The sequence below is a fragment of the Scyliorhinus torazame genome, chromosome 6, assembly GCF_047496885.1.
Source record: "Scyliorhinus torazame isolate Kashiwa2021f chromosome 6, sScyTor2.1, whole genome shotgun sequence".
NCBI lineage: Eukaryota > Metazoa > Chordata > Chondrichthyes > Carcharhiniformes > Scyliorhinidae > Scyliorhinus > Scyliorhinus torazame.
In genome coordinates, this window is record NC_092712.1 from 143,161,224 (window position 1) to 143,174,073 (window position 12,850).

Genomic DNA, 12,850 nt, shown 5'->3' on the forward strand with positions numbered 1-12,850 from the left:
TTGCGACTGGACAGAGGGATAATCACAGGTTAAAGAGGTGTGAATTGCCTCAAGCCAGGAAAGTTGGTAGGATTTTGCAAGCCCAGGCCAGATGGGGGCGGGGGGGGGGGGTGGGGGGGCGGCGGAGTTAGTGAGACATGAAACAAAATGTCACAGTTGAGGCCGTACTCATGCGTATTGAACGTGGCTATCAGTTTCTGCTTGGAAATTCTGCGTTGTCGCGCGTCCTGAAGGCCGCCTTGGAGAGCACTTAACCGAAGATCAGAGGATGAGTGCCCTTGACTGCTGAAGTGTTCCCTGACTGGTACAGGTGTGTGGGACGGGGGTTAGTGCCAGGGGCACAGTGCTGCTACTCACCCTGGCTGCTCTGAGGAGGTTGTGCAGTTTTTTTCAGCACTGCTGGCTGGTCCGGACGATGTTGCCCATGGCGCTGATCACCTCTGCCGCCTATGCCCAGGAACGACAGATGGTGGCGGCTGGCAGCTTCCTTCACGGGCCAAGGTACATGGTAATCCTCTTCTCCTCCATAGCAACCAGGAGGGTCTCCAGCTCTGCGTCTGCGAAACGTGGACCTATGCACCTTACTGCCATCTTGTTGGCTGGGATGGTGTGTGTGGGGAATGAAGCATGTAAATGAGGCTGTAGCTTCTCAGCCTCCTGAGTGTCAATCGCGAAACTGGCAAATCCCGCACCATTTCTCATTCAAATCGATTGTGTTCCATGTGCGCTGGTACTAGCCCCTTGACAGTAGCAGAATCGGTCCAAGAATCAGAGGGACCCACATGAACACCAACTCTATTGAGAGCATTTAGTCAACACAAATTCAGATCTACATTACACACATGAAACACTAATGAAGCCAGAGCAGCAAATGCAAAGAACAGTAATTTAGTGCAAAATTAAAACCACACATTTCATAATGACACAACCATCCATGTGATCCCATGTGTGACTAATGCAGTGTTTTCTTTAATCTTTTCCGAGTGCTGTGGCCTGGTGCTCTCCCTTCGCAGATAGCTGTGCTGGAGATACGCTGCTGCCTCTTATGCCTCTTTTCCTGGGTTGGCTTTAACCGGTGTCCTCTGACACCATGAAGCCCCCGGCCTAGTCAAGGACTCCTGCACAGTATTGCTGCAGCACTCTGAGGAATGTTGTATCTGTAAAATCTCAGATACGTCAACCAGTATTTTAATCAAGGTTTTACCCAGATGTATCTAATAGCGAGGAGAACAAAGGACAGCACAAGTATAAAACCAAACCAACTTTATTTAACAACAATACTTAACCTTAAATTAACCCAATAACATTTACTAAAGATTCCCAAGGTTCGTTATACTACCCGTAAAGATGACTTTGGTCGAGATGTAGATCTGATTCTCTGAGTCTCTCAGGTCAGTCATTGCGAAAATGGGTCTCATACGCTCCTTCCTTCCGCCTCTGGTCAGATGCCTCTGCATGGAGTCTTCGCTGTTTATGTGCCTTAGTGCCTGTTTTTATCCCCCCTCCCTTTGCACCCTCTTGCCATTTCATCTGGCTTTCTACCAATGAGGCCTTGGGAAGAGGTCTCAGCACCCAATGGTCTGGTTGATGACCTTTTGATAGGACAGCTGAGCCCACCCCAGGTGTCCCTCTCCGGTGTTCTGGTCTGCACATAAACCTGTTCCCATGTAAGGTAACGGCAGAAACTCTGGGTGGTCGAGAGTCTGGCTCGATCTGGGCTACTGACAATAGACCGGTGCAAGTCAGTAGGGTGCGATGATCTATTGATGGGTGATTGACAGATGTGTTCCAGACTTGTTTCTGGCAGTTGTTTGTGGGTCGTGTATTTGACTTTGGTCAACTCTGAATTCCCAACAGCCTGCCTGAGGTTTGACTGCAGTTTAATTTAAATTGCCCAATACTTTAATTTAAAATATCCAATTTAATTGGGCTCAAAACTAGGCCCTGTCAGGTTAACACAGGAATGTTTGTTAAAGACAGGAGTGGAGGAGAGGCTGTCCCCAGCAGAAACCCTCTTTGTGATGCCCCCATGTGGGGACAGCAACTATTCATCTGGCACCATGAGGTCCCTCCCTCTTTACTGTGAGGCACCAGGACTGGGAAACAACTTCAGGCTCCTAGTCCCTTTCTCGGTTTGGCTTTAGGTACCAGAGTTCATATGCAAGGTGATGGAGTGCCGGTCACAACTTATCCCCAGTATCCCATCATTGCGCTTCCGGGGTTAGCTCTTCATGACAGTTACCAGTCTCTCAGTGGAGTAAGCCATGTATTCTGAAGAGAGGAATCACAGCACTCACGGTCTGGATAAACTCCTCCACTATCTGTACCAGTACGTGCAGCCCTTGAGAAGCTCTGCCATATTTGCACTTACCTCGCCCTTTATGTCCAATTTCTGTCACCTGATGGATGATTTCAGAAGCTCATCATCAGCCTGGGCTCATCAGCTAGGTCCCCTCCACACAGACAGTCATCCAAGGGCGGAAATGAACCTGGACCCCTGGCACTGTGAGGCAGCAGTGCTAACCACTGTGCCATCATGCTATCGCTGATCTCCATTGAAGTTCCATTTAGGCTGCTTTGACCTGGCGTGGAGATCTCCTCTTCCCATCAGCTGGAATGCGGGAGTTATTAGTGAACCATAGGCCTTTAAATGGGTGGCTGTGGTAGAATTATGGTTCACAGTCTGACCACTCTCGTGACGAACATCCATCCTTCGATCCTCGAGACCCAATTGGGCACACTGCCACCCTTCCCTCACCCAGTTCGCTGGCTTCCTAAGCTTGACGGCCGGCAAATGTTCGCAACGTGCTTTATTTGGCATGTGGGGAAAGGGGTTGGCGGACAGTGCATTTCCGTGTTGGTCTCCCACATCTCCCAGCAGTGTAAATTTCATCCCATGGTAACCACAGATATGCTGACAGTTGTGCGGAAGCTACTAGAATTTGTTACTCGGGATACGGTGAGAACTTCAACCAGCAGGAACTGACCATAGAGGGGCAGCATGGCCTTATTAAGGCTAAGTCATGCCTGACCAACCTAGTAAATTTTTAGAGGAGATCACTGATAATGTAGAGAAGAGAATTGGTGAGTGGACCGAACTGTGGTGAATAGAATTCAACATGGGCAGCACCCAGAGAGATAAATTGGAGAATTTTCAAAACTCAAAAAAATTCAGAATGTTAGAGGAACAAAGAGATTTGGGATGTAACGGACAGGTACAACAATCAATTAACAAAGCAATTGGAATGTTGACCTTTAGTTGAAGGGAACTGGAATACAATGGAGAGGAAGTTATGCTTCAATCGTATAAATTGTTTTTCAGATTGTTTCATGAGTACGGGCAATCCACACCTCAGGAAGGATATTTTGACCTTGGAGACAATGCTCCTTTTAAGCTGTGGTCGCACAGCAACCAGCAAAGCATAGCACAAGACATTTACAATTATCCCCTGTAAGATAATACATGTACGTAGCCACAGAAAAAAGATTAAAGCTACCACACATGTAAATGAAGAGACCATGCACAACAAAAGAAAAATTAGAGGTGACATCGCTTGGTGGACTGCAGCATATCTTCACCAGAATAATACTCAGACTTAAAGGGTTAAATCAGCTTATCAGTTGCTAATTCTAAGCTTGGTAGATAGCGAGAAAACATTTACTCTGGTGGAGGAATGAATAAGGAGGCATAATGGTAAAATTACAGTAAGGTGATTCAGGAGTAATATCTGAAAACACTTTTTCATACAGAGGGTAGTCACAAACGCAGTTTTTTGTCAGATAAAGATATCAACAGATATGGAGAAAATGTAGTTAAATGGAGCTGATGTGCAGAGTAGCTCAGACCTAACTGGTGGATCAAGCTTGAGGAGGTGAAATGCTCCACTCCTGTTTCTTTGGTGCCCAATGGCTTAGCACTTCAGCCACCTTTTGTTCAGTGCATTAAAGAAATGTGTTTATACACTTTGTGCAAACAAAAATTAAATGTAACTCGTCAAAATGATTTCTATAGAGAAAAGTTCAAAAATCCCAATATGCCATGCTACAATTCACAGATATTGTCATACAATACCTTCTACATTTGGTTATCTGTAGTCCACATTTGAGTAAGTCGCTAATCATGGGCGAGATTCTCCGACCGCCCGCTGGGTCGGAAAATCGCCAGGGGCTGGCGTGAATCCCGCCCCCGCCGGTTGCCGAATTCTCCGGCACCGGAGATTCGGCGGGGGCGGGAATCGCGCCGCGCCGGTTGGTGGCCCCCCCCCCCCTCAATTCTCCGGCCCGTATGGGCCGAAGTCCCGCTGCTAGGATGCCTGTCGCGCCGGCGTGGATTAAACCACCTCTCTTACCGGCGGGACAAGGCGGCGCGGGCGGGCTCCAGGGTCCTGGGGGGGGCGCGGGGCGATCTGGCCCGGGGGGGTGCCCCCACGGTGGCCTGGCCCACGATCAGGGCTCACCGATCCGCGGGCGGGCCTGTGCCGTGGGGGCACTCTTTTCCTTCTGCCTTCGCCACGGTCTCCACCATGGCGGAGGCGGAAGAGACTCCCTCCACAGCGCATGCGCGGCGATGCCGTGAGCGGCCGCTAACGCTCCCGCGCATGCGCCACCCGGCAATGTAATTTCCGCGCCAGCTGGCGGGGCACTTCCGCCAACTGGCGGGGCACTTCTGCCAGCTGGCGGGGGGAAATCAGTCCGGCACGAGCCTAGCCCCTCAAGGTTGGGGCTCAGCCCCCCAAGATGTGGAGGATTCCGCATCTTTGGGGCGGCGCGATGCCCAACTGATTTGCGCCGTTTTTGGCGCCGGTCGGCGGACATCGCGCCAATACGGAGAATTTCGCCCCAGATGTGAATTGATTCATTCCTAATATTCTTTTAGAAATTAGGCTACTAGAGGTTGACAGGATCAGTGCAATCTTCCTTTGTTGGAAATTAGGTGCTTCTTCATGGAGCAATTATTGAAGGTTACTGTTAATCCAAAACTGAACAAATGCACCAAACCAATAATGTGGCTACAAGAGCAGGTAGAAGCTACATACCCTGTGACAAGTGGCTTTTCACCATCTACAAGACTCAAGTCAAGAGTGTGATTGAATTCTCACCACTTGCCTGGATGGATGCAGCCGTGTCAAGAAAGTAAACATTGCTTGATTGGACGCTCTGTCACCAGGCTCTGTCACCATTGCATAACTGCAGTGAGAATAATCTGCCGAATGCCCTGCAAGGTCATTTGGCAGTATTGTCCTCTCCCCTGCTATATCTACAAGAAGGATGAGCAGTAATTTTATGGGAACACTACCACCTCCATGAACTGCTTCAAGAATCTCACTGCTTTGATTTGGACAAATATTGCAACTCAATCATGGGATGATATCACAAGTACCGTTACCTGAAGTTTCATTTAAGAGCTTATTTGTTTTAAAATAAAGATAATGTAATTTTTGGTTATTTGTTGAGTTGAAACCTTTTTTAACCCAAAATGATCATCCAATACCATAGATATTGATGCAACCTTTTAATAGCTATGTAATTTTAAAAAACATATGTGGTTGTACATGCATTGTTTTGGGGGTCTCTTTTAATTTGTCCCTCAGTTTGTTTAATTTAGTTGGGGTTAACCAAACGAGTATATGCAGAATATTTGGCACTGGTTAATCAAATCTTTCCCTGCTAACTGCAGGGCTATTCAACAGCTCCATCCACACCAACTGTTACCACACGATCAACCAATTTGAATCCATCACTTTCTGCGAACAACATACTGAAAATATCTCAAATGACAGATATAAAGAAACGCCGAGCACCACCTCCACCATCAGTTCCGCCAGAACACAGCAGCATAAAGATTGTGGATCAGAGTGTGCAAGAGGTAATAATAAATTCTGACTGCATGGAATAAGATACTTCTTGCCGTTGATCAAGTAATTTTATGGTTTTTTTCCCATTCATGCCAAACAAATTATATTGAAATGAGAAATGACAAGTTTGCTTAGAATCAGTTCTCTTCTAATTATGAGCTGCTGGAAATCCTGGAATTATACTTTTTATTCTCTTACTCTGTGCTTTTCCAGTGTATGTTTCAGACAAGTGGAAAAAAATCTGAAAGGAAGGAAAGTGAGAAATTCTAAAAATAAATTGAGGCAAGAGAGAATGAGTGATATATGTGTGAATCTGGGCCAGAAACCGGAGCCAAAATTGGATAAACTCAAATGGACAGTTTCTTTTTAAATCTTTTTATTTTAAAAATGTTATGAATTTAGAGTGCCCAATTATTTTTTTCCAATTAAGGGGCAATTTAGCAAGGCCAATCCACCTACCCTGCACATCTTTGGGTTGTGAGGGCAAAACCCTCGCAAACATGGGAAGAATGTGCAAACTCCACACGGACTGTGACCCAGAGCCGGGATCGAACCTGGGACCTCGGCGCCGTGAGACAGAAGTGCTAACCACTGCGCCACCGTGCTGCCGACTCAAATGGACAGTTAAGAAAAATAAGAGATCTATTGAAAAATCAATAAATCACATAAATGATACCAAGGAGGAAAACACCTGTCTTTTTAAATAAATCATTAATGCATATTTATGTGCAGTGAACATCACAGTGTTAATTTAGATAGAATTAACATGAGTTCCAAGCTGCTTCAAGCAGGTTTTACCCAGTATATGAGAAAGATCCCATCTGAGAATGACCAGTCTTTAATGAGTTAACTGAATTAATTCAGGGCAACATAGAGGTGGTGCATTAGTCTCAGTGACCCTGGGATAGTGAAAGTAATATTGACAATGATGCTCATTGCTGATCACCAACTTGTGACATTTGCTTGTAATGCCGGTAAATATTGGTGGGAACATGATCCCTTCTACAGGTTGAATAGGCTGCTGTTGTTCACTGTCAAAGTTCACACATGAATAATGGGCAATTGTGCAAGGTACGAGCAGGTGACTAGTAACCATGGAACCGTTTCCCAGGAACATGTCATTGCTGTCAGGGAAAGAGAGGAGAGAAAGTAGAAAAATTGGGAGAGATATATGTTTAGATCCATGAAGGCCTAGTTTATGAAAAATGCAGGACTTTGTAATATGCAACCAGCCTGACTGATAATTATATGGAGTAGTTTCTAATATTTGGCATATGATAACTGGAAATGTTGAGGTCAGTAATAAAATGTCAAGCCATTGTTTAAGCCATAATATTTATGGGAAATATTAAGTATTTTTAAGGAAGAACGTCAATAGAAACGCACTTCCTTCCCCGGTCCATGATTTTTCATAGTAACTCTATTTATAGTTGCACTACTGGCATGGGTGACAACTGTAAAATAAAACCTGCAGTGAAATACAAGACTGGTTCCAGAAGATGAGAGAAATGCAAAAGTTACACCCTTGTTCAAAATGGCTCTTAAGATAAGCCCAGCATCAACAGGCCAGTCCGTTTAACCTCAGTGGAAGGAAAGCTTTTAGAAAAGACAATCTGGGACAAAATTAACAGTCACTTGGACAAATGTGGATTAATTTAGGAAAGTTGGCATGGATTTGTTTGGGGAAAATTGTGTTTCACTAATTGATTGAGATATTTGAAAAGGTAACAGAGGGTTGATGAAACATCATGCATTTGATGTAGTGTACACAGACTTGCAAATGATGTTTGATAAAAGGCCACAAAACAGGCTTGTCAGCAGTTTAAGCCGTAGAGTAATATAGGCAGTGGAAACATGGATACAAAGTTGGCTGAGTGACAGAAAACAGAAGACAGGCTTTTTAGAATGGTAAGATTTCCCTGGATTCTCATTTGCGATCACAGAAACACCTACCACTTCCCCTTACAACTGAATCACCTTTAACTATTGTATTCCCACACTTATTGCACTTCCCATGTGCAGCAGGGCGAATCGTGGTGCAACAAATTTGGCTGTTGCTGCTTTCCCTTGAGAGGCTATACCCCCCAACTGTATCCAAGCGGTACATCTTTTTTACAGGGGAATGACCACAGCAGATTCCTGCATTGCCGGCCTAGTCCTCTTGCTCTGCCTGGTGGTCACCCATTCCCTTCCTGCTTCAGAAGTCTTAGCCTGCAGTGTGACCATCTCTCCATACATGCTATCCACAATGCTCCCCATGTCACGGCTGCTCCACGGTGTCCCCAGCTGCCGCTCCAGCTCCGAAACTCAGGCTACCAGGAGCTGCAGCTGGGGACACTTCCTGATAACCTACTGGCCCCATGCACTGGAAATGTTTTCGGCTTCCCACATAAAGCAGGAGGAGCACACCATGGCTTTGAACTCTCCTTCTTTGACTTTCCCCTTTAAATCACACCTCTTGGATGATACTTAAAATCAAACAATATCAATTACTCTAGGGCCCTTCTTCCCTGGTCCTCCTTACTACAGAATGTAGCTCGTACAAACTATAAACCATAAAATATAGACCTCACATACTACGCGACCGTACTCATCTGATCAGCTGCTTCCACTTGCCCTGTCTCACTTTGAATCCTGATGACACCTCTGGCGCTCCAAACTAGCATTCCACTCTCAGTCTCATTCTTTATCACGCTCTTTTATCTCCCGGCTCTGCTCTCAGTCTTGCTCTTTCTTACGCTCTTTTAGCTCCTTGACTCTGCTGGTTTTCCTGTGATGACACTTTTTCTTTAAGTCACAAGAGAATCATATTGGTAGTGCATTTTAACAGAAGAAGAAGAACAGTGGGCATAATATTGTTTAGTCAAATGATCATTATGTGGAAGTACAAGGGCAGAAGACACTTGGGAACACCACCACCTGGAAGTTCCCGTCCAAGTCCCTCACCAACCTGACTTGGAAATATATTACCTTTCCTTCACCATTGCTGGATCAAATCCTGGAACACCCTCCATAACAGCATTGTGGGTGTACCTACACCTCATGGACTACTGCAGTTTAAGTAGGCAGTTTGCCACCACCTTCTACATGGCAATTTGGGATAAGCACTAAATGTTGGCCCAAATCTCTTGAATTACTACAAGAGTCCAAAAATTACAAACAACAACAGTAAACCAAATAATAAGAACAAGTACCTCGTACACCCCCCCCCCTCCTTACTCCCTCCTTCCTCTACACCTCCTCCCCAATAACAGCTAATTGTGACCAATTCCTTAAAGTACAATATGAACTGTTGCCATCTATGGTAGAACCTTTCAATTGTCCCTTCATGGTATATTTGACCATCTCGGGGTGCAAAAACCACATTAAGTCACCTAGCCACACTGAGACACTGGATGGCGTCACCAGTCTCCAACTCAGGAGGTTTCGCCTCCGAGCAACCAGCAAGGTGAATGTCAGGGCATCTGCCTCGTACCTATCCACAGAACTGGCAGGTCCGATGCCCCGAATATAACCACTAAAGGACAGGGCTCCAGCTTAATATTCAGGATTGCCGATGTGATGCTGGAAAAAGAGACCCAGAAAGCTTGGGACAAGACCAGAAAATGCGTGGTTGGTTCTCAGGCCCTCCCGAACAGCGTTCTCAACTATCCTCAACTCCTCAAAGAAACAACTCATTCTGGCCTTGGTGAGGTGCACCCTAAACACTACCTGGATCAGATTCAGCCTCGCACAAGATCATGTGTTCACCCTGCAGAGAAACTCACTCCACATCTCTTCCTCCAGTATGGGTCCCAGCTCCTCCTCCCATTTGGCCTTCACCCCCTCCACCAAGACGAACTCTTCCCCCAAAATCTGCCCATATATGCCGAACGTACTAGTCTCTTCCAACCCCAAGCAGGAAAGAATCATATTTCAGGTTGAAGGCAGCGAAACCAAAAATGTCGGGAATGTCTGTCGAACAAAATTTTGATTCTGGAGGTACCTAAATGTGTCCGAGCTCAAGAACCCAACTTTCTCTTTCAGCTCCTCCATGCTGGCAAACCGTCCCTCCAGAAATCAATCACTCTCTCTCTCCAACCCCTTCTGCTTCCTCCCCCAAACGTGGCATCCGACTTTGCCGTTTTCAACAAGTGGTTCATACAAGTAGGGACCAACCTTGACACTGATCCCAGCTGACAGAGTTGCCTCCATATTTTCAAAGTGGAGACAACCACTGAGTTTGAAGAGTACTTTGCTGGAGCAAATGGCAAAGATGCCATCACCAGCACCCTGTGGGCTCCATTGTATCCAGGTAAATCCCAGGTCTCCATACCACCCCAACACCTTCTCTCCATTTGCAGCCCAGTAATAAAACATCAAATTTGGCAGCGCAGCCCCCCCCCCCCCCACTCTCTGTCCCTCTGTAGGACCACCCCTCCAAGTCCTCGGGGTTTTCCACACCCATATGAAACCCGATACAAGCCGCTCAATCCCCTGGAAAAAGAATTTGGGTAGTTATACAGGAAGACACTGAAATAAAAGCAAGAATCTCAGAAAGATGTTCACCTTGACAAATTGAACCTGGCCCGCCAAGGACATTGGACGGCTGCCCCACCTTTACAGGGTCGTCTTCACCCTACCGACTAGGTTGGTGAAATTTAATTTACGGAGCCGTGTCCAATCTCAAGCTGCCTAGACCCCCAAATACCAAAAGCTAGTCCCAGCCTGACAGCCCAAACTGGCTTCCCTCCCAGAAGTGTTGACCACAAAGTACTCACTCTTCCCTAAATTTAACTTGTGTCCCAAGAAGGAGCCAAAACTCTTCAGTATACCCATTGTGTCCCCTACAGCTGGCCGGGGGTCTGTCACGTATAGCAGAAGGTCATCTAAATACAAGGGCACCCTGTGCTCCACCCCACATCTAACAATTCTTTTCCATTTATTTGAGGCCCTCAGGGCAATCGTCAATGCCAGTGTGAACAAGAGGGGAGACATAGGAAATCACTGCCTAATCCGATTGTGCAGCCGAAACGACACCAAACGCATGGTTTTCATTCGCACGCTGCCAGAAGGAGCCTCGTACAACAACCACACCCATGACACAAACCCAGGGTCCAGCCCAAACATCTCCAAGACTGGGAAGAGGAACCTCCACGAAACCCTGTCGAACACTTTTTCTGTGACCAGCGACATGACTATCTCCGGTTCTAGCCCAGCCGCTGTGGTGACGACCACATTGAGCAGTCACCTCATGTTGGATGACTGCTTTCGTCCCTTCACAGATCCCGTCTGGTTCTCCCCAATTACTTCCTAGGAGACAGGGCTCCAACCTCAGCGCCAGGAACTTGGCCAAAAGCTTTGCGTCTAAATTGAGCAGTGAAATCGGGCAATACGGGAATCCGTTGGATTCTTATCCTTTTTCAAGAGAAGGGAGATGGATGCCTGCCCAAAATCTCAGGGAGAGAACCCCGCTCCAGTAAATCATTTAAAAAAAACATCAATAATGTAACCAGCCAATCCACAAACGCCTGATAAAATTCTATTGGGAATCCATCCAGCCCCTGTGACTTCCCTGTCTGCATTTTTCCTACTGCTGTTCGAACCTCCTCCGGTCCCAGAAGCCCCTCCAGCTCCTTCCACAATTCCTCCCCCATCTCAGGAAATTCCAGACCCTCTTAAAAACTCTGCCATTCCACGCTCATCCTCTGGTGGCTCTGATCTATAAAGCCTCTCATAAAAGTCTCAAAAAGCCCCATTCACTTTGTCTGGGGCGAAGAAATAAGCACCGCTGAGTATTCCGACTTTTGTACCCAGGGGAGAAGAGTCCTACCCATGACGAAGACATCTATCCTCAAGTACACCATGTGCACCTTGGGTAAAATTGAGATCTCCTTACCCCAGGGTGCATAAACTGCCACAGGTCTGCACCTCCTGTCTCTTCCATGAATGCAGCTAACACCTGAAGGGCCCAGCGACTTTGTCCTGGAGCAATCCAGCTTCGGGTCCATCACACAGTTGAAATCCCCCCCACCCCCGAATCAATTAGTGCGTATCTAAATCCAGTACTGCGGCCAACAATCGCCTCACAAACTTTACATCATCCTAATTTGGGGGAATACATTCACTAACACCACCGCCATCCCCTCCAATGTGGCTGCAACCATCATGTGCAAACCCCCCGATCAGCCAAGACTTTCCCTGCTTGGAAACTGAACCTTTTGTTGATTAGAATTGCCACCCCTGTGCCCTGGTATCATAGAACATAGAACATACAGTGCAGAAGGAGGTTATTCAGCCATCGCGTCTGCATCGACCCACTTAAGCCCTCACTTCCACCCTATCCCTGTAACCCGATAACCCCTCCTAACCTTTTTGGACACTAAGGGCAATTTAGCATGGCCAATCCAGCTAACCTGCACATCTTTGGACTGTGGGAGGAAACCGGAGCACCTGGAGCAAACCCACGCAGACACGGGGAGAACGTGCAAACTCCTCACAGATAGTGACCTAGCGGGGAATCGAAGCTGGGACCCTGGTGCTGTGAAGCCACAGTGATAGCCACTTGGGCTACCATGCTGCCTGTATCAAAGCTGAATGAAAAACTTGGCTCACCCAGGCCTTCCTCAGCCTGATCTGGTCCTGCACCCGCAAGTGAGTCTCCTGTAAGAACACCACACCGGCCCCAAACTCTTTTTCAACGGGAGAAAACTCTTGCCCTTTTAACCCCCACCCCTCGGCCCTGCATATTCCTTTTGACCAACCTTGTCGGGGGGCCTCTCTAACCCCCCCCCCTCGAGTCAGCCATTACCACTGTGATAAATCATCCAACCCTACAAATTCCTGGGTCTCAGGCCCCACCTAAGATGGCCACCAGCCCCATCCCAAGGATGAGTCAAAGAAAATCCTCTGGTCACTGTTAGCTTTCGAATGCCAACCACCTGGTACCTGCCCCCCTCCCTCCCACCCAGGCTTGCAGACTACGTGCCGCCTTGGTTAACCACTACCCCCACCAA

At 47.0% G+C, this 12,850-nt stretch overlaps 1 protein-coding gene across 2 annotated transcripts in view; it reads left to right on the forward strand.

Moving 5' to 3' along the window:
* cobl (cordon-bleu WH2 repeat protein) overlaps positions 1–12,850 on the forward strand; it is a 685,350-nt gene that overhangs the window by 445,383 nt on the left and 227,117 nt on the right. For both annotated transcript variants that reach the window (XM_072508841.1, XM_072508842.1), the window contains exon 7: positions 5,678–5,866. In XM_072508841.1, the coding sequence (XP_072364942.1) occupies positions 5,678–5,866 (189 nt within the window). The remainder of the gene's footprint in view (positions 1–5,677; positions 5,867–12,850) is intronic.